Genomic DNA, 21,778 nt, shown 5'->3' with positions numbered 1-21,778 from the left:
TGAGTCAAATTGCGGGCCACAGAGGAGAAATCCCAGTACTGTACTCCCTGGGACTTGACCCAGTGGGGGAGGGGCGGTGGCAGAGATATCACACCATAGGAGAACGTGCAACCTGGCACCCCCCACAGTCTAAAGCAGCCTCTATCGACTCCCTGGGTCGGAGACTCTGTGATACAACCCAGTAAAGGAGTAGTGGGGTCTGAGATACTACTGACTCGAGATCCAGAGAACACCTTAAGTGAAGTCATAGTGACCCAAGGGAAGAACCCAGAGAAGGCACAAACATCTGAAATCATGGGAAAGAGGAATAATACTGGAGCAATAAATGCCCACAACCTCACAACATCAGAACCCAATAAAACAGAAAATCAGAGATTTCTAGAAGATCAAATCAGGAAAAATAACTGTAGAAATAATAGAGGTGCTTCGAAAAGAACTCAGAGAGAGCCAAAAAGAGATAAAGGATGCAATTAATGAAGTAAAGGTCTCAATTCAAAGCACAAACAACCGATTAGACCACATGGAGAGCAGAATCTCGCTCTTAGAAGTTGATCATTCCAAAAATGAATGCATAGTTTCTAATCTAGAAAAAAATATCTGACAGCAGGAATCTGATATTGAAGAAATATGGACCCATTTTAAGAGAGCTAACCTAAGAATAATTGGAATAGAGGAGGGAAAAGAAAGTGAAACCAAAGGGATGAACAATCTCTTCAAGGAAGTAATAGCAGAAAATTTTCCAAACATAGAGCAAGAGGTTGATACACAGGTCCAGGAAACTTATAGAACTCCCTTTAGACAGGATCGGAGAAGAGGATCCCCACGCCACATAATTGTCAAAATGACCAATGTGGAAGCCAAGCAGAGAATCTTAAAGGCAACAAAAGCAAAGGGCCAAGTGACATTCACAGGCAAACTGATTTGAATCACTCCAGACTTCCCAAACCAAGTCATGAGAGCCAGAAGGGCTTGGAGTAACATATTCCAAACTCTGAAAGAAAACAACTTCCAGCCAAAAATTTCCTACCCAGCAAAACTTTCTATCAAATTAGATGGAGAAATAAGAAGCTTCCATGACAAACAGAAACTGAAGGAATTTATGTCTTCAAAACCAGCATTAGAGAAAATACTCAAAGTGATTAACTACAAAGAAGAAATAGGTAACACACACCAGAACCAGAGAAACAAGAGTTTCCATCCAACAGACAACTAAGATTGGTTATCTGTGGAGATTCATTACTTATGTTAGTCTTTTACCTATCTCTAAATGGTATTGTTTGCCTTTATTGTTGTTAATTTTTAGGATTTCTAGTTGGAATATTAATATACCTTCAGATATAGCATTTGGAAATAGTTTATCCCATTCTATTAGTAACTGTTAACTCTGTTTACATTGTCTTTGGATATACAATATTTTTTTTATTTTTTAGGGAGTTTGTATACTCTTCTGTTGCCTGTGCCATTGAAATCATATCCAAGAAATCACTGCCAATTTAAATGTTGTGAGGTTTAATGACCCAGATTTTCTCCTAAAAGTTTATAGTCTTAAGATTTATATTTAGGTCTTTTATCTATTTTGAGTTAATATTTGTATATGGGATCAGGTAAGGGTCCAATTTTACTCTTTTCCATGTAATTATTATGTTTCAACAACATTTAGTTAAAAGATTATTATTTCCACCACCAAATGTTCGTGGAAACCTTGTCAAAAATAACTTGACAATATAGGGAAGAATTTAGCTTTAGGCTTTTATTTAACTCCAATGGTTTATATATCTGCCTTTAGAATAGTACTACACTGTTTCAATTATTGTAGCTTTATATGGTTTGAAATCAGAAAATATATATCTTCTAGCTTTGTTCTTTTTCAAGATCGTTTTGGGTATCTAGAGTCCATATTCCATATTAGGATAGATTTTTTTTTCTGAAAAATAAATATATAAATATATGATAGTTTCACCTAAAAAAAATAGAAAAAAATATTCTCTGGTAAGAAAGAAAGTAAAAAGAAATATTGAAATGTTATCTTTAAGTCATCAAAAGCTTGGTATCAGACAAATGAAACTGTTATGTGAGATTATCATTTTTAATTTTGGATAAATTGCTATAATACTAGATGTCAACCACTAAGCCAAGCATGGGAGGGAGGGATGGGGAGAGAATGGGGTGGCGATCGGGTGGGGGCTGACTGGACGATGTGTGCATGTATGTCTACAAAAGTTTGTATCCCACTATGATGTATGAATACAGTGCACCAATAAAAAAATAATAATTAGTTTTTGTACAGAAAAAAAGAAAGAATGAAAGAAAGAAAGAAAGAAAGAAAGAAAGAGAGAGAGAGAGAAAGAGCTGGTGAAAGTGGACATCTTTGATTTATTCTTATCTAGTGAGAAATATACTCATTTTTAAAACATTAAATATCATATTAACTGTAGATAATTTATAGATGTACTTTTTCAGTTGAGAATATTTCTTTTATTCTTAGTTTATGAGGATTTTTGTCATCAGGAGATATTAAATTTTGTCATATATTTTTTCTGCATCTAATAAGATGGAACATAGATTTTCTTGTTTAGTTTTGAGCTAATCCTACAATTCCTTTTCTTTTATATTTATTTTTGATTGCTGAATCAGCCTCATAGTTCTGGGGTAAAACCCATCTGTTCATGATTTAATTATTCTGTGAAGAATTTTTTTGTATCCATATCTGTGGGTGATGTTGATCTGGTGTTTTCCTGAAATAACCCTTGCTGGTTTTGATATTAGCATAATGTTGGCCTCTTGAAATGATTTTTCCTACTTTTAGAATTGTTTATATTATGCCAGGCCTGGTGGCACACACTCGTAATCCCAGCATTTGGGAGGCTGAGATAGGAGGACTGTAGTTCACGGACAGCCTCAGTTGCTTAGTGAGGTTCCTTGCAACTCAGTGAGACCCTGTTTCAAAGTAAAGAATAAAAAAAAAATAGGGCTGGGGGTGTAGCTTAGAGGTAGAATAGCCCTGGGTTCCATCCTCAGTACAGCAAAATAAATGAATAAATAAATAAATAAATAAATAAATAAATAAATAAGTGTTTATGTTAAAAAAATAGATTAACCTTGTAAATTCTTTTTTATTGTAAACCATATAAAAGGTACAAACATAATGGATGTATGCCTAGTTTTGTATATCTATTATTTTTTAAATCATTTCCATAAAATCACATCCCTATCAGTCAAACCAAAGCAGCATTCTCTTTTCTCCTTCACTGAAAACCTTCTCAAGGGTTATCTGCATTCTGACTCTATCCCCTCCTTGCCTCTCATTATGTTAATTATTCTTTCATAAAGAAATGTGAGCACCAGACCTGGTGGCCCACACCTATGATCCCAGTACTTGGGAAGCTGAGCCAGGAGAATCATAGATTGGAGGCCAGCCTCCGCAATATAGCAAGACTCAGCAATCTAGCAAGGCCATTTCAAAAAATAATAATAAAATAGGGCTAGGGGTATAGCTTGGAGGTAAATTGCCTCTGGGTTCGATCCCAGTACACCCCACAATTATATATATATATATATATATATATATATGTATGTATTCATATATATATTCATATATATTCATATATATAAATATATATTATATATGTATTATATATATTTATATATTTTTAACTCAGTTTGCTGAGGGCTTAGAATGAAAAAACAAAGCTCAAACCCAATCCCTGCTGTATTCCTTCACTCTGTTTTCTTTAACTCTGTCACTGTCTTATAATCTTTTCCCTGTGTGTGTACATTTGTTAATGCATTTCCTTCTTGAAGTATGATTTGCATATAATAACTTTAACTATACAAATCATAGGAATTTTGACAAATGCATATGCTTGTATAACCATCATCCAGTTCAGACACAGAAGGTGTCTATCACCCCCAAATTCCCCCAAAGCCCTTTGCAGTCAATCTTCTACCCACCTATAGCCCCAAGCGGCCAATTTTTATTGTGTTATTTGTTTTATTGTTAAGTTTTAGGAGTTATTTATATATTTAGCAGTCTGTCATCATGTCAGATATAGGTATTATGAGTTCTTTCTCCGGTCTGTGGCCCACCTTTTCCTTTTCTAGGGTATCGTCCAGAGCCAGGCTTTGTGGCACACACTTGTAATCCCAGTACTTGGGAGGCTGAGACAAAAGCATCGCAGGTTCTAGGACAGTCTCCGCAAGTACTGAGGGTCTCATCAACCTAACAAGACCCTGTTTCAAAATAAAAGTAAAATGGGAATAGAGGTGTAGCTCAAAGGTAGAATGCTCCCTCGGTTCAATCCTCCGTACCACCAAAAAAAAAGTCTTCAAAAAAATAAAAGTTCTTTTTTATACTGGAGATTGAACCCAGGGGCATTCTACCTCTCACCTATACTCCAGCCCCCCCCCCTTTTTTTTAATGTTGAAACGAGGTCTCATTAAGTTGCTAAGTTGCTGAGGCTGGTTTCAAACCTGAGATCCTCCAGTTTCAGCCTCCCAAGTACAGGAATTACAGGCTTGTGCCACCATGCCCAGTTAAAAATAAAACTTTCTAATTCTCATGAAGTCTAATTTATTTTTTCCTTTGATGGTTCCTTTTTTGTGTCCTGTCTAAGATATCATTGCTGACTCCCAAGCCATAGAGATGTTATCGTATCTTTTCCTATAAAAGTTTCAGAGTTTTAGATTTTACCTTTAGGTCTGACTCATCTTGGGTTAATTTTTATACATGGTTTGAAGTGAAATTGAGTGAGGTTCGTGTTTTTTCCTTACAGATATCTATCTGGTTTTTCCAGGACTCTTTTTTGAAAAGACTATTCTTTCGCTCATTGTATTATCCTGGTACTTCATTGAATATCAATTGGTTTTATGTGTTGGAGTCTATTTCTGAACCCTCTATCAGCTCTATTAAATTAATAGATTAATTTTTATGCTAATTCCAGAGATACACTTTGATCCATCCCATGGGTCAAAGAGAAATCAGTGAAAATGAAAATGTATTTTAACTGAATAAGACAGGAGGATCACAGATTCAAGGACAGCACATGGTAACTTAGGAAGACCCTGTTTCAAAATAAAAAATAAAAAGGTTGCTGGGTGTGGTGACACATGCTTGTAATTCCAGCATTTGGGAAGCTGAGACAGAAGGATCAGGGTTCACAGACAGCCTCAGCTACATTTAGTGAGGCCCTATGCAACTCAGTGAGACCCTGTTGCAAAATAAAGAATAAAAAAATAGGGCTGGAGGCGTAGCTCGGAGGTAGAATGCTCCTGGGTTCCATCCCCAGTACCGCAAAAATAAAAATTAAAAATTAAAAGGTCTGGGGTGTGTTGGGAGAAGGTTAGTGTGGAGGTAGAATGCCCTTGAGATCAAGGACAAAAATAAAAATACAAAAATAAAAATTGGACTGGGGGTGTAGCTCAGAGGTAGAATACTTCAGGGTTCAATCCCTGATGCCATTTTTTTTAAAGTCTATCAGTTGTTTACACTTATTATCATGGAACTGGTACAATATATCACTAGCTCAGGAAAAAAAATCAAAATTAAAAAAAAAAAAACTGTGTGCGTATGCGGTACTAAGTTGGATCCAGGGTCATTCCACCTCCAATCTATATCCCCAGCCATTTTATTTTTATGTTTTTTATTTTAATTTAATAAGAAATTTTTATTTATTTTTATTTTTTATTTTATTGAATTTTATTTTTTTTATTTTTTAAACAAATTTTTTTATTGAACATAAATGAAACAGGGTCTCACCAAGTTTCCCAGGTTGCCTTCGAACCCTACAAGATACCGTTAGCACCTTCCAACCTGCCTTCACTCCCCTCCTGGTCATCAGACAGGGAAGGCTCAGTCGAGGAAGCGCTGGGCCTGCTAGGAGAGGAGAGGGCTCAGCATGCCAGCCAGAGGGACCAGGCTGACACACTGGCAAGACGTGAAGGCTCTGTCAGTCTGGGGCCACTGCTAGCGACCCAGGTGCAATGGCTGCCACGGGCACAGGGAGGTCAATTTACTAGCTGCCAAGAAGGCTCTAGAAAGTGTGAGGAAAGTGGTGCCCACTTACGTGAAAGAGTAAGAACTGCTACAGCAAGGGGTGGGCCAAACACCAAAGGGCTCAGAGGACATGCTAGAATGGATACAACACCAGAAATCTCCCCAGCTGGCTCCATCCCTTAGGGGTGGAGGGTGCTCTAGGGTGTTCTGATAAGGGGAACACTTGCTTCACCGCTCTCATTGCTGAGAGGCTGAGCTCTGGCTCAGTGGCAGGCCAGGTGCTACCCCGGACATAGTCCCCCATTAATGGGATTGGCAGGGTCCCAGAGGATCAGAGGCCAGGAGGCAGCATTTGACTTCCAAAGGCCAGCCAAGGGGCCCGGCTCTTTAGAGCTCTGGGAACAGCAGGCAGGCTCTGGTATTCCTGAGGTCAACCTGTCAGAATTAGTAAAGGAAAACAGAGGCTGTGCTGGGATGTATCTCAGTAGCAGAGCACTTGCCTAGCATGCCCAAGGCCCTGGGTTCCATCCCAGAACTGCAAAAATATATCACTTTAATTTGATATTAACAGCCAATCATTTTTAGTGTAGGTACGACCCATCCATATCTAGCAATGTGTTTCCCCAAATGTAAGCAGAGGTTGGATGAGCAGAGGGCTGAGGTGAGCTTCCCAATAGATCCCAATTCCTTGAGTGTTCAGAACCAAGTGAGTTCTCATAACAGAACCCATCAACTAGAAAGACAGAAAGACCAGAGCTCCACAAAAAAGGTCTGACCACACCATGGCGTGTGTCTAGAGCCCAGTAGAGCCCGTGTGCTACCCCACAGGAAGCAGTCGATGCACTGGTTGAAGCTGCGAGCCAGGATGTCAGTGGGCCCAGAACCGCCAACTGCCGGTGGTAAACGACACTGTCAGGTCTCGAGGTTGGATGGGTGCAGCGACCACACTGTGTAAGACGGAGGAGGACCATCTGTCAGGAGGCATGAATACAGGGCTACGAGCTGCAGCTACTGGGGTACAGGAGTACCCTGTCCTGCCTCACTCCCCGTGGCTGTGCCCTTGCTTCACCCCTCATTCAACCTGTGGCTATGTGCCGGGCTATTCCTTCAGGCCACCTGGCTTCCAAAGGCCAGCCAAGGGGCCCGGCTCTTTAGAGCTCTGGGAACAGCAGGCAGGCTCTGGTATTCCTGAGTTCAACCTGTCAGAATTAGTAAAGTAAAACAGAGGCTGTGCTGGGGATGTATCTCAGTAGCAGAGCACTTGCCTAGCATGCCCAAGGCCTTTACTCCCTGCTAGGGAGTAAAGGCTGAGCTGAGCTGGGCTGAGCTTTGTGGACAGATGTGGGCTCAGTGTGTGAATACAAGCTAAACAGGAACGCTGCAGTCCTGCAGCCCCACCAGGGATGGCCATGAAGATAGCACTGAGGAGAAACTTCCCTAGCGGCCCTGGCATCGTACCTTTCTTTTTTTCTTTTCCTTCTTCTTTGAGGGGTGAGGGGGAGTACTAATAACTTAACTTAGGGACATATACCTCTACACCCCCAGGTACACCCCCAGCCCTTTTTTATTTACTCATTTTAATTAATTTATTTATTTATTTATTGTAGAACTAGGGATTGAACCCAGGGGTATTTTACCTCTGAGCCACACCCCCAGCCCTATTTTTTATTCTTTATTTTGAACAGTGTCTCACTAAGTTGTAGAAGGCCTACTAAGTAGCTGAGGCTGTTGGTATCCTCCTGTCTCAGCCTCCCAAGTACTGGGATTCTAAACGTGTGCCACCAGGCCCAGCTCTACTCATCTTATTTTGAATCAAGGCCTTGCTAAGTCACTGAGGCTGGTATTGAACCTGCAGTCCTCCTATCTTCGCCTCCCAAGTAGTGGGACTTCAGGCATGTGCCACCACACCTAGCTGCACATTTCTTGGTATGGAAAGAGAAGTAGCCTAATGTTAAAATGCGTAGAGATTCGTGGCCGATTGGTCAGAGGCCTGGAACAAACAGTAATAGGAGACTGGGGGCGAAGATGACTGCAGACAGGGGTCTGGGGAAGAGGCATGTGAACGGACCCACAGGAGTTGTTGTGGAGTGGTCCTTTGCATCCCAGCTTAACGCCCACCAGAGAACATCCATCATGGAAACACCTGCAACACAAATAGAAGAGAGTGAGTGACTTGGCCCATTGATGTCAACTGGCCTGTGACCACGGCCGTCGTGATCCTGGGGCAATAAACCAGGCAGTGCCTAGGGCAGCAGTGCAGCCAGAGCTGAGCATGAGGGTGTGGGCACTGCCAACAGCATCCACTGCTCAAGTACAACATGAGAAAAAATAGTACCTGCCTGGGAGGGTTTTGAGAATGAGCTATGTCAGGAGAGCCCTTAGCATAATTCCAGGATCTAGTAAGCATCTGATTAATGCATGCATAAAAACAAAGGAAGGTTGTGTCAACTTGCTTAGTCAAGAGACTCACTCTGTACTCTTTAACATTGAGTATTGTATTTTGTTTTTGTAAAGATTATACAGGGGCTAGATGTGATGGCACACACTTGTAATCCCAGTACTTAGGAGGCTGAGACAGGAGAATCAGGGTTGGCAGCCAGCCTCAGTTACTTAGTGAGATCCTGTTTTAAAATGAAACATAAGCCGGGCGTGGTGGCGCACGCTTGTAATCCCCGCGCGCTTGGGAGGCAGAGACAGGAGGATCGTGCAGGTTCGAAGCCACCCGTGTGTGCTGGCTTAGGAGACCCTGTTTCCAAATAAAAATGTAAAAATAGGTCTGGGAGTGTAGCCCAAAGGTAGAAGGGCTTCCAGGAACCCCAGTACCACCAAAAAAAAAAAAAAAATGAAACATAAGCTGGGCGTGGTGGCGCACGCTTGTAATCCCCGCACTTGGGAGGCGGAGACAGGAGGATCACGCAGGTTCGAAGCCAGCCACGCTGGCTTAAGAGACCCTGTTTCCAAATAAAAATATAAAATAGGTCTGGGAGTGTATCCCAGAGGTAAAAGGGTTTCCAGGAACCCCAGTATCACAAAAAAAAAAAAAAAATCTGGGCGTGGTGGCACACACTTGTAATCTCTGCGCTTGGGAGGCAGAGACAGTAGGATCGTGCAAGTTTGAAGCCAGCCTTGCTGGCTTAAGAGACCCTGTTTCCAATAAAATAAAAAAAAAATATGTCTGGGAGTGTAGCCTGGAGGTAAAATGGTAAGAAAGAAAGAAAGAAAGAAAGAAAGAAAGAAAGAAAGAAAGAAAGAAAGAAAGAAAGAAAGAAAGAAAGAAAGAAAAGGGAGGGAGGGAGGGAGGGAGGGAGGGAGGGAGGAAGAAAGAGTGCTGGGAGGCTGAGATAAGAGGATCACGGTTCATGGACAGCCTCAGCTATTACTTAGTGAGGCCCTTTGCAACTCAGTGAGACCCTGTTTCAAAATAAAGAATAGAAAATAGGGCTGGGGGTGAGGCTCGGAGGCAGAATGTCCCTGGGTTCCAGCCCCAGTACTGGAAAGAAAGAAAGAAAGAAAGAAAGAAAGAAAGAAAGAAAGAAAGAAAGAAAGAAAGAAAGAAAGAAAGAAGAGAAGGAAGGAAGGAAGAAAAGTGCTGGGGGTATAGCTCAGAAGTGGAATGCCCCTGGGTTCAATCTCCAGTCACACACATGCACAAAAATATTACAAAATTATGGGGTAAGAGGGAGGGAGGAGACATGTTTTTCTAACAATATGTACTTTCAAGATAAAAGCTCCTTTTAATGAAATGGTTGCATCCTGCTGCTGCCTGCTAGGGACACCACAAAGAAAATGAGTGCTCAGTGCTTCTCTCTCTTCCTGTCACAGTGTGTGGGGTGGGGGTGGGGCGCTGGCGGCAGAGTCCTCTGTGTGGGGGTGCACTGTACACAGCTCAGGCAGTTCCAGGGCGGCCATTTCTCACTGTCCCTTCAGGTTTCCCCAGAGTCCTCTTGCTCACCCGTCTGGGAAGACGTGAGACCAGGTTTCCTTAGCCAGCCCAGGTGGAGACCTCTGCCTTGAGCATTTCCAGGCAACATACAGCCCACAGACCCAGAGGCCCCTCTGTACTTCCTGTGTGAGGTTCAGAAACCAGCCTTCCCTCTGGGCCTGGAGCACCTGCTTCAGAAAATGGTGAGTCTCCTCTTAGAGCGCCTACCTCTTTCATCCTAGCATGGGGATGAAAGCCTTGGGGCCCTTGTATCCAGCAGATGTATTGAAAACCTCATCTGTTTTCCTTTTCAGAAGTAATAAGCCGACGGCCTCCGCCATCTTTGCAGAGTGAGCGCCCAGCAAGGATGCGGCTGAGCACCCTGTGGAGAGTCCTGGGGCTCTGGCTCCTGGCTGGTGAGTAGAGCAAATGGAGGAAGGGTAGTGTTTCTCCAGGCCATTGGAAGGCTCTCAGCCTCCCAGTGTGGCCCAGTGGTGCCCAAGAGTCCCATTTACCAGAAGATGTAGAGAACTGTTGGTATCAGTGTGGGATCAGGGCTGGAGACATGCAAAAGGGACATGTCCCCAAAGCCTGGAGAGCCACTCAGGGAGCAGCCGGGACAGCTGTTAGTCTGATAATATTTAGAGCAGAGGTCTCTGCTACCAAGAAGAAGCCCAGCTTTCAGCCCTCAAGAACGAACACAGACAACATCACAAGAGCTAAGTTCTGTTCTTTGTTTGGGGGAGACCAGATAATTGAATGGAAACTCTGCACAGGGTCCAGAAAATTCAACATCTTTCTACTACCTCATAATTTTTAGTTCTTTTCAAGAGTCCAAGAGCTTTCAATTTGTTCGCTCATTTTTTAAGCAAAGTAGGACATAAATTGATAAAGAAGCAAGAGCATGTGCATATCTCATATGAACTAACTAATGCAAAAAATAAAGTTGCCACTTATTGAGTGTCGAGACTATGTAAAGATAAAGAGAAATGTTGTCCGTGCATTAACTGATTTAATCCTTACCTCCACCCTGGATGTGATCCTTAAATCCACCTTGTTATATCCTTTATTTTACAGAAAAAGAAATTAATACTCAAAGATATTAAATGGCATATTCAAAGCCATGCAGCTAGTCATTGCTAAGGCTGATCTGGGAAACTAAGACCATCTGTCTACGGGGCTATGCTCAGAATGGCTGTGTGGCATGAGGCAAAGTGGCCCCTCGCAGTTTTACTTCAAAGACCTCTAAAGTACTAGGAACTAGGGCTCCTCTCTCAGAGCAGCAGCCATGACGCCTTCACTTCCTATTTGGTCTTGGTTTGGTTTCTCAGCCTTGAAGATGCTCACAAATCACCTGGGCTTCTGCTTCAAGACGCCTAGAGTGGGGGTGGAGATTCCACCTCTCTAATAAGCTTTCAGGTTTATTAATCTGTGATTGGTGCAAAGAATACACTTTGGGTCTCAAGAGACAGGATACAGTGTCTGCAGGAATTGACCTGACATTTTCCTAGAAGCTTATGGCATAAATTATGCTCTTCTTAAGGGAAAAAATGGGAAATGTCAATAACCCAGGAACCCTAGAAATGTGGCATCCTGAGAATGTACCTACGCTGCTCTTATTTCCAGAGTCCTAGGCCAGAAATCCAACTCAGAGGGTCCTAACAAATCAGATTTGGTCACTCACCCCAAAACACAAATGCAAAAACTAGTGGTAAAAAGCAGGAAGAGAACCTTAATCAACATGGCCACCTTGGCAAGATCAAGCATCTCCGCCGTGTCTTCGGGTACTGACACGAGCTTTAGGTTTAAACAGCAGAAGACGCAGGGCTGGGGCTGAGATGTGTGCACAATTAAGCAGTTTTGATCAAAGTGTGGCCTGACGGGTTGTCATCTCACTTCTGTTTGTGCAGGTGGCTCTGAAAGAAGTCTTTCTCGCTCGAGGGGCAATCTCTGGGTACATCACAGGCTGTGTTTCTATCAGCACTATGATCCTGAGAGGGGATGTTCAGTCCCCGTGAGATGATTAATCCTGCTTAGGAGAGCATTCCCATCCAGGAGCTATCTGCCTGCCAGGCCCTGCTCTTCCTGGAAGGCAAGGGGCAGTGACTGGAGACTTTTAGGCGATGTTCCAGGAGTCTGGAACAGGACAGTGTAAAAGCTGGCAGTTGAATGTCCCTGCAAAGCTTGAAGTACTTTAATCACTCCAATCACAGTGTCTTGGGCCTTGAAGAAGGCAACTTGCCAGTTTAATTTTTAATTTTTAATTTTTTGCAGCACTGGGGATGGAACCCAGGAACATTCTATCTCCAAGCTACATCCCCAGCCTTACTTTTTTTATTCTTTATTTTGAAACAGGGTTTCACTGAGTTGTAGAGGGCCATGAACTTGCGACCCTCCTGTCTCAGCGTCCCAGGTACTAGGATTACAAAGCATGCGCCACCGCACTCGGCTTAGATCACCAATTACTCCTTAAATGAGTCTATGCAAAGCTCAACAGGAAGCTGATCCAAAGTCGAAGGTAATAATGGAGACAGATACAGAATGAAGGCAGAGATGCGCAGCTTCATCCTGCTCTGTTACTCTCAGACACCTGCAGCGCCAGTGACTTTAGAAAAGGTGCCTCTCGCCGGGCGTGGTGGCGCACGCTTGTAATCCCCGCGCTTGGGAGGCAGAGACAGGAGGATCGCGCAGGTTCGAAGCCAGCCGCGTGCGCTGGCTTAGGAGACCCTGTTTCCAAATAAAAAAGTATAAAAAATAGGTCTGGGAGTGTAGCCCGGAGGTAGAAGGGCTTCCAGGAACCCCAGTACCACCAAAAAAAAAAAAAAAAAAGAAAGAAAAGCTGCCTCTCTAGGGCTGTGAGTTGATGAGATGGGGGAGGGGACCATCTGACAGGCAGGACCCTGGGAAGGAACATCAATCCCAAAGTGTGTAGCCAGCCAGGAGCTTGAGACCACTCCATTAAAAATGGAGGCTTAGGCCGGGCATAGTGGCACACATTTGCAATCCCAACATTTTGGAGGCTGAGACAGGAGGGCCACGGTTCGCAGATAGCCTCAGCTACTTAGCAAGACCCTTTGCAACTCACTGAGACCCTGTTTCAAAAATAAAAAGACTAAAAACTAGGGCTGGGGGTGTAGCTCGGAGGAACAATGCTCCTGGGTTCTATCCACAGTTCTGCAAAATAATAATAATAATAATAATAATAATAATAATAATAAAGGCTTATTTGCAAAATTATTTTCCCATTCATTCAAAAAGCAGCCACAACTTTTTCTAACTTCTGCTTGTCAATACCTTGTTCATGTTTTCTGCTGGATGTTTCCTTACTTTGTTTCTTCCCAAGTTGCCAAGGAACTCTAGTCAATCCCCAGCAGTAAAAGTCGCGTTTCTGAGGTCCAGAAATGACTATGGGGTTGAGGGTTCGGAAGAACTTTAGATGCTCCTTAATGGCAGACTGGACCATGATCCTTTTTCTGTTTGGAATTGTAGGCATTTCAACACTTACTAACTCTTTTTTATTTATTTTCCAGTTGGTGCTTGGGGACAAGAAGGTAAGATACACTTTCTTTGTTATGAAAGCAACCCAAGACTCTTGTTTAAGCTATGTGCGGAATAACAATGTTTTGGACAACAACTGGCAGTATTTACAACAGTGGTCCCATAAGAATATATTGGAGCTTAAAATTTTCTGTCACCTAGCATTTTTACTGTACCTTCTTGTTCAGATCTGTTTAGATATGCAAATACTTATTACTGTGCTAAAATTGCTTACAGTATTGAGTAAAGTAAGATGTTGGACAGGTCTGTGGCCAAGGCACAATAAGCTGTACCACATAGCCCAGTCATCGCTGTACAACCTAGGCATATTGCGTATGGCATGTGCACGGCAAGGAAATCACCTGTATCTCAGATCTGATGGTGAGTGGAGCTTCCTCTAGGCCTCCCAGGGCATCCACAAAAAGGAGCAAAACAGTTTTTTACTACTCTCCTTTGCCTTTTCCTAAAAAATCTACCCCCCTCAGGAAAGGTAATCAGTAGGTATCATAAAAATAACCAGTCTTGATTCGAAAGGAAAATGCAGATTGTTAAAATATGTTGAAAGTAACAACAGTTTTCATGATTCGCATATCCTACTCTGTGTGCAGTTTTGTAAAGGATGTGCAGCTGGCCAGAGTGCATGCCTGGGGTTACCCTGGGTGAGCGGACAGGGCCTGGGTGCAGGTTCAGAACCAGGTGTCTGATTACTTTGCAATGTGCACATCCATGTGCGTGCGTGCCTGGCCTGGACCTGCTTGCTCAGTCACAACACTAAGAGTCTGGACTGTCTCAATCCTGGAGAGGTCTCTATTCAGTGAGCTCCTTAACTGAGAGGGCTGGCATTGTGTTCAAAAGCAGCTACTTCAGCCAGGTGTGTTGTTGCACACACGCCTGTAATCCTAGTACTTGGGAGGCTGAGACAGGAGGATAACAGGTTCGAAGTCAGCCTCGGCAACATAGCAAGACCCTCAACAACTTAGCAAGACCTTGTTTCAAAAATAAATAAATAAATAAAATAGGGCTGGGCATGAAGCTTAGAGGTAGAATGCCCCTGTATTTAATCCCCAGTATACACACACACACACACACACACACACACACACACACACACACACTACTTTCTATTGTACCACCTGACCTATGGTATCCTTAGCAGCCATTTTTGCAAATATCCATTAAATACTTAAAGTAGAATGGAAGGCCCCAAATAGCTTGTCATATACAGCCAAGGAAATTGAAAGGTCCATTGTTTTCTACAGATGGAGGGAAGAGCCCTAATCCATCCGGTAGGGACAGGGGCTGTTCTTGTTCACTGATAGAAATGTTGCTAATGGCTTCTTATTTCCTTTTCAGATACTGTAGAAACTGGTAAGGGAACTCTTCTCTCGCTGCAGCCTCTTTTCAGATATGGAACAAAATGGTTGTAGAGGACATTCACAGTAGTAAACACTGAGAACCAGGACAAGCAGTGGGAGCATCTTCCTATGGGGTCTATGTAAGATGTGCTTGTATGTGTTGATGTCTGGCAGGTATCCTTATAGCTGTGTGTGTGTGTGTGTGTGTGTGTGTGTGTGTGTGTGTGTATCCCAAAATATTCATCTGGGTGTGTTTTGTAGCACCCATGTGTTTTTGGATAAACCATGATGTTGTGGTCAGCATTCTTGCAGCTGTAATCTAAAAGACTGACCATGTAACTTAGAGGAAAGGAGATTTCTTACGTATTTTGGGTTCAGTTCAAGTGAGTCCGGGGACCACAGACCTCAGGGCATGGTGACGGGAGGCAGAGGAAGGGAAAGCATATGGGCTGTGCTCATTCATGAAGGCTGGTAGCAAGATGAGAGAACAGGAGGAGGAGGAACCATATATAATCTCCAATTTCGCACCCCCAGGGACCACCTCCTCCAGCTATACCCTACCTGTCTACTGGGTACCACCCTGGTAAATCCATTTCAATGGATTTATCCACTGCTGGGATTACAACCTTTATGACTCCACTATATTATCCCTGAATATTAATAAATGAGGGGTTTAGGAGATATTTTATATCTAACTGTAACACATGAGTTCTTTAGAGGCAGAGACAGAGTTTCATTTACCTGGTCCAGTGTCTGGCCCATAGCAGGTATTCAATGGATATTGTTTGACTGAGGAAGTAGACAAAAGTCTGGATGCTTTACCAGTTCCTTCTCCTCAAGGAGCCATCTGTCTTGTGGGAAAGACAAGTAATTGACAGTATAGCTCATTGTGTACAAGGATCTGGGTAAATACAGAGTAAAATGAAACAGAGAGAGGAATAGCCACTCCACAGAATGCAGTTGAAGAAGGCTCTTGGAAGAGGTTACGTGTGTGTGTGTGTGTGTGTGTGTGTGTGTGTGTGTGAGAGAGAGAGAGACTGGGGATGGAACCCTTCTACCTCTGGGCCACATTCCCAGACCTATTTTATATTTTATTTGGAAACAGGGTCTCTTAAGCCAGAGATGCTGACTTCGAACCTGCACGATCCTCCTGTCTCAGTGTCCCAAGCACAGAGATTACAAGCATGCGCCACCATGACCAACAGAAGGAAGAGGTTACTTTTAAGCTGAGTTTTAAAGAATAAGCTTGTGTTTTGAGGAGGAGAAATACTTTAGGCAGGGAGAGAGAGCCATCCACTGTGAGGTTAAGAGGTGACTGAATTGGGCGTGGTGGCTTTAATCCCAGAATTGTGATGCTGAGACAGGAGGATCACAGGTTCAAGGACAGCCTCAGTAAGTAGTGACACTCTCATCAACCTAGCAAGACTCTGTTTCAAAAAATAAAAAATAGGCCAGGCGTGGTTGTGCACGCTTGTAATCCCCGCGCTTGGGAGGCGGAGACAGGAGGATCGCGCAGGCTCAAAGCCAGCTACGCTGGCTTAAGAGACCCTGTTTCCAAATAAAATATAAAATAGGTCTGGGAGTGTAGCCCGGAGGTAGAAGGGTTTCCAGGTACCCCAGTACCACCAAAATAAATAAATAAATAAATAAATAAATAAATAAATAAATAAATATAAAAAGCCGAGTATGGTGGTACATACTTGTAATTCCAGTACTTGAGAGGCTAAGACAGGAGGATCGCAGGTTCACAGCCAGCCTCAGCTACTTAGTGAGGCCCTCCACAACTTAGTGAGACCCTGTTTCAAAATAAAGATAGAGCCGAGCATGGTGGTGCATGCTTGTAATCCCAGCATTTGAGAGGCTGAGACAGAAGGATCGCAGTTCGTGGCCAGCCTCAGCTACTTACCTTTGCAACTCAGTGAGACCCTGTTTCAAAATAAAGAATAAAAAATAGAGTTGGTGGTGTAGCTCAGAGGTAGAATGCCCCTGGGTTCTATGCCTAGTACCAAAAAAAAAAAAAAAGAAAAGAAAGAAAGTCTGAAAAATAGGGTTGAGAGTGTATCACAGAAGTAGAATGCTCCTGGGTTCAATCCCCAGTATGGTAAATAAAATAAGAAAATAAAACAGGACTGGAGGTGTAGCTTGGAGGGAGAATGTCCCTCCAAGTTCAATCCCCAGTACCACACACACAAAAAAAAGAGGTGGCTCTGGAGTGAGACTGTGATGTCTAAATCCTCACTCAACATCCTGCTTGCTAAGCATCTGAATGATTTCCTTAACTTTTCTGTGTACATCCGCATGTGTAAAATGGAAATGATAATGATACCTGGCTTATAGGGTTGTCATGAAAGTTGAGCAAGCGGCTCACTTAAGGCACTTAGACTATTATCTGACATAGAAGGCAGTAGGTGAATTTTAGCTATTATTATATAGAAAGCAAATGACCATTGATAATAAGCATTAAACATTGATGGATATATATATTCTAGGTATTGCTCCAAATATTTTACCTGAATTTCCTTATTTAACTCATTTAACATCCCCATTATACAGAAAAGTAAATAAAGGTTTAGAAAATAAATATGCAGTCCAATCAGAGTTATAAATGCAGATTTATATAATACAGAAGATAGAAGTTCATTTTCTTAACTATTATGAAATGTCATGGATGCACATAAAAGTGAATGTGTATAAATCTTTAAAAATATGCCTATTTTATTTTATTTTTTTAGTTTTGGTACTTGGTGTTAAATCCAGGGTGTTCTACCTCCAACCTACACCACTAGCCCTTTTTATTTTTTTGCTTTGAAATAGTGTCTCTCTAGGTTTCTGAGAGTCTCACTAAATTGCTGAGGCTCAAATCCTAATCCTCTAATCTCTAATCTAATCCTAATCCTCTAATCTCAGCCTCCCAAGCACTGGGATTGCAGGCGTGCCCCACCACACCCAGCTCCTATGTCACTTTCAAGGCTTGGGGCTCTCCTCTTTGGGAACTCTTGAGGACTGTATCTAATCTCACTAGAAAAAATTTTCCTCAAATGTACACTTAGATTTTTTTTTCTTACTGATCTTTTCTTTCTCTTTTCCAGGTGATCATACACAGAGCCGTGAGTTTTTGCTTCTTTCTTTATGATTTGTCTAAGGATACAACTCGGTGGGTAGAGAGATTAGCTCAAGAACAAAAGACCTCCCGGCATGACATGCCCAAGCCCCGTTTTACAAAGTTTCCCAATAGGATTTTGGGTTTTCTTTACTTCTATCCTTTCCTCCCCAAGTTCCACTTTAACTTTGAATCCAGCAGTCTCCGGGTCCCTCCTTCCACACCCTCCAGCCAGCAGCCTCCCTTCTGATGGACAGTGAATCTAAGGCCCCAGTGAATCCTGCATTTGGTTGTTTATTTTATAACTATTCACCTGGGATATTTTTCTGATTTCTTCCTCCAACTTCCCTTCTCCCCTGTCCCATTGCTCAGAATACAAAGTCTCCATCTCCGGAACCAGGGTGGTGCTGACCTGCCCGCCGACAGTTGATCCTTCATCGGACACCGTGAATTGGGAAAAAAATGGCATACAGTTAAAGGATGAGAAGAAAAACCAACTCATTCTGGAGAATTTTTCAGAAATGGAGGACAGTGGCTATTATGCCTGCTATTCAACCCAGAAAAACCATTACCTGTACCTGAAAGCCAGAGGTAACTCAGCGGAGCCCTCCAGAGGGGGCTCGCACAGGGTTCATGGATACAGCATTGGTATTTTCTAGAATATAATTAACACCAACATGGGGGTATCTAGGTAACCTCAGTCAGAGCTCTGCCTGAAACGGCAACTTCCCAAGAGATGAGCAGGTGAGGGATATTTATGTTGTGCTCCTCCCAGAAACCCGGCACTCTAGCATGAGTTGATGTGTTATCCACAGGTGCGTGCTTCAGGAGGATTTGCAAAGAAAACTCAAGCTTTCTTTGGTTTTAAAATTTTTAAGCTGAGGCATAATAATAATAACAAGCCAGGCATGGTGGTGCACGCTCGTAATCCCAGTACTTGGGAAGCTGAGACAGGAGGATCACAGGTTCACGGCCAGCCTCAGCTACTTAGTGAGGCCCTCCGCAACTTGGTGAGGCCCTGTTTCAAAATAAAGAATAAAAAATAGAGCTGAGGATGTAGCTTGGAGATAGAATGCTCCTGGGTTCCATCCCCAGTACTGCAAATAAAATAAAATATAAAGTTTCAAGCACACTGCCCAAAGTCCTGCTTGCCAGGGATTTTTTCATGAATTCCTTCCCAAATCTTCGTGAGTCGCATGCTACTGTGTTTCTCTCTTGTCAAGGAGGAAACAGCATGCACTGAACATACATTTACAACTCGTACTTCTAGTATGCGCTGGAGCTGAGACTTGAGCCCAGGACTGTTGGCTTCTGTTGCTACTGCTTCTGTTCTAAATGTATGGGGTGGGGGAGGGTTCTGCCCTTGTTGAGGGAGACCCTCCTTCATCCTCGGAGCCCTGTGTTTTCTCTCTCTTCCATAGTCATCCTCCTCTTCTCTCCCAACAGTGTGTGAGAGCTGCGTGGAGGTGGACCTGATGACCGTGGCCACAGTCGTCCTAGTGGACATCTGCGTCACTCTAGGCTTGCTGATGCTGGTGTATTACTGGAGCAAGAACAGAAAGGCCAAGGCCAAACCTGTGACACGAGGGACCGGTGCTGGTGGTCGGCCCAGGGGTAAGAGACCCTGGAGCAGGGCCTAGAACATCCCCAGTAGAAGGTCCGTGGTCCACAGGACGCAGCTACTTCTCAGAACCTTCCACAGAGGGCTTCCCACAGAGCTCGCTCCCGCCCTCCTGCCCTAGGAAGGTGCGACAGCACCCTGAGAACTGCAGGCCCCCCTCCTCCAATGCTGTCAGCACCCTGCTACGAGAGGAGGGACTTTGGGATGTCAGTTCCTGCCTTTTCCTTCCCCTGCTTCCATGGGAAGAACAAAAGAAGGAGTTGCGTGCAGGGACAGTCACAGAAACAAAACTATGAGGACAGTGTGGGGTCCTTAGGGATGGGAGAAAAGGAAGAAAAGAGGGTGGCTGGAAAAAAGAGGGAAACCTGGAGGAGAAGACACAGGGGACCGCCAGCCTCAGGCCAGCACACGCTCCTGGCTCCTGCAAGTCTGGCGTTCCCATGCCATGGCCCACACCTGTGATCCCAATACCTGAATCGCAGGTCTGAGGTCAGTCTCCGCAACTTAGCGAGACCCCGTTTCAGAATAAAAAGAGCTGGGGTGTAGCTTGGAGGTAGAATGCCAATGGATTCAATCCTCAGCACCAAAAACAAGGTTGGTATTCACACACGGAAGTAAATACTTTTCCCTTTTCTACTCTGCAGGACAAAACAAGGAGCGGCCACCACCTGTTCCCAATCCAGACTATGAGGTAACCGAATGGAGTGGATGGGAAGCGAGGGCAGGGGACACATAGGACTGTCCCCTCTCATCTGCCAGACACTCCAAAGCCCTCTCCCAGGGCTCCCAGGACAACACACCAAGCACCCCCTACCTCCTTCAAGGCAGAGCAGGACGACCTCAGAAAAGTTGAGGGGGGCGCACCCGTCTTTCTCTGGCTCATTCCTTGGCTGGGGCACAGCCCTGGAGAATACCATATATACCTCTCCTAACCTAATGTTTCAGTACCACGTGCCAGCCAGTCAGCTAGTTACTAAAATATGACAACGATCAGTCGGGTGCAGTAGCAATGCCCGTAACCCCAGTATTTGGGAGGCTGAGACAGGAGGATCACAGGTTCAAGGCCAGCCCTAGCAACTTATAAATGTCCTGTTTTGAAATAAAAAGGTCTAAGAATGTAGCTCAGAGGTAGAATGGCCCCGAGTTCACCCCCTAGTACCAAAGATTATATATATATATGAAAAAGCTTCATGTGCAAATAGCCCCAAGCTCCCCCATGGCACCCTCACAGAGTCTGATGTCGCCCATCCCTGGCCCCAGGAGGGCCACCGGGGCTGCTCTCACTGGCTGGCGGGTGTGTGCTAATAGTTGTGAAACAGTGGCTGACACATCAGGACACACTCACAAACATTGACTGAGCACAGCCAAGCAGGTGATACTTCCTTTCCCTTGAGTGACTTCACTTAACCAGGGCTCAGAGGTAGAGTGCTTGCCTAGCCGCACAGGAGCAGTGCAAGCCCTGAGAGGTGTGTCCTTGGACTTACCTTTTTGAGGTGGGAAGCTGCCGCCGATGGGAGTAGATGGCCCTCTCAAGCCTCCTACCTGTCAGTGCCAGCCTGGAGTCCATGCCCACCTCCTGACTCCAAACCCAGTGCACTTCCCACGGCCTGCAGCTCTATCTCCCATCCCTCCTTCCTTAGGTAGTATTTACTCCTGTCCACTAACCACCTCCTGTCTGTTCCACCTCCAGCCCATCCGGAAAGGCCAGCGGGACCTGTATTCTGGCCTGAATCAGAGAGGAATCTGACCATTCTGGAAGATTCTCTGGCCTGGGTCTGCCTCGCTCTGGGAACCCTGCTGTCCCTCATTCCCTGGACAAGTCCCAGACCCCACACACACACAAGCAGCCTCCTCACGAGCTCACCCACCAGCCCTGCCACGGCTCCTTCCTTCCTTCCTTCTCTGCTGGCCCCGCTCCAAACACGATGTCTTCATTGTCCTTTGAAACATCAGGGCTGGTCAGGCCTTCACGCCCAGCCTGCCCTCATCAGGATATTGATTTCTGCTATTCGCTCTCCTCTAATTCCTCTCTTCCCCCCACCCCCTATGTGGATATTTCTACCTTAGGTTCCTCCTTTTCCTGCATATAAATTGTCCTCATCTCTAAAAATTCCGTACAACTTTCTGTCTTTTCCAGCTCTTTTGCAGCCTTTCTCTGGGGATGAGCTGGGTTAATGTTGGCAGAGGCCCTGTCCCATTTGCAGATCTTGGCCCAGACCTAAGCCTGAACCCCCTCCCCTGGTCTTCATCA

General features: G+C 44.1%; 1 protein-coding gene across 1 annotated transcript; it reads left to right on the top strand.

The window, feature by feature from the left end:
- Positions 1 to 12,467: 12,467 nt before the first annotated feature.
- On the top strand, positions 12,468 to 21,274 carry CD3E (CD3 epsilon subunit of T-cell receptor complex; the record flags this gene model as incomplete). Its single annotated transcript, XM_080717296.1, has 7 exons — positions 12,468 to 12,530; positions 13,445 to 13,465; positions 15,574 to 15,673; positions 18,279 to 18,497; positions 19,353 to 19,520; positions 20,172 to 20,218; positions 21,218 to 21,274. 7 exons carry the CDS (start codon positions 12,468 to 12,470, stop codon positions 21,272 to 21,274), a joined length of 675 nt encoding a protein of 224 aa, XP_080573422.1.
- Between the last annotated feature and the right edge of the window lie 504 nt (positions 21,275 to 21,778).

The sequence above is a fragment of the Muscardinus avellanarius genome, assembly GCF_963383645.1.
Source record: "Muscardinus avellanarius genome assembly, chromosome: 1".
Taxonomy (NCBI): Eukaryota; Metazoa; Chordata; class Mammalia; order Rodentia; family Gliridae; genus Muscardinus; species Muscardinus avellanarius.
Note: the sequence above shows the minus strand (reverse complement) of the source record. Positions and strands in the feature narration are given on the sequence as shown.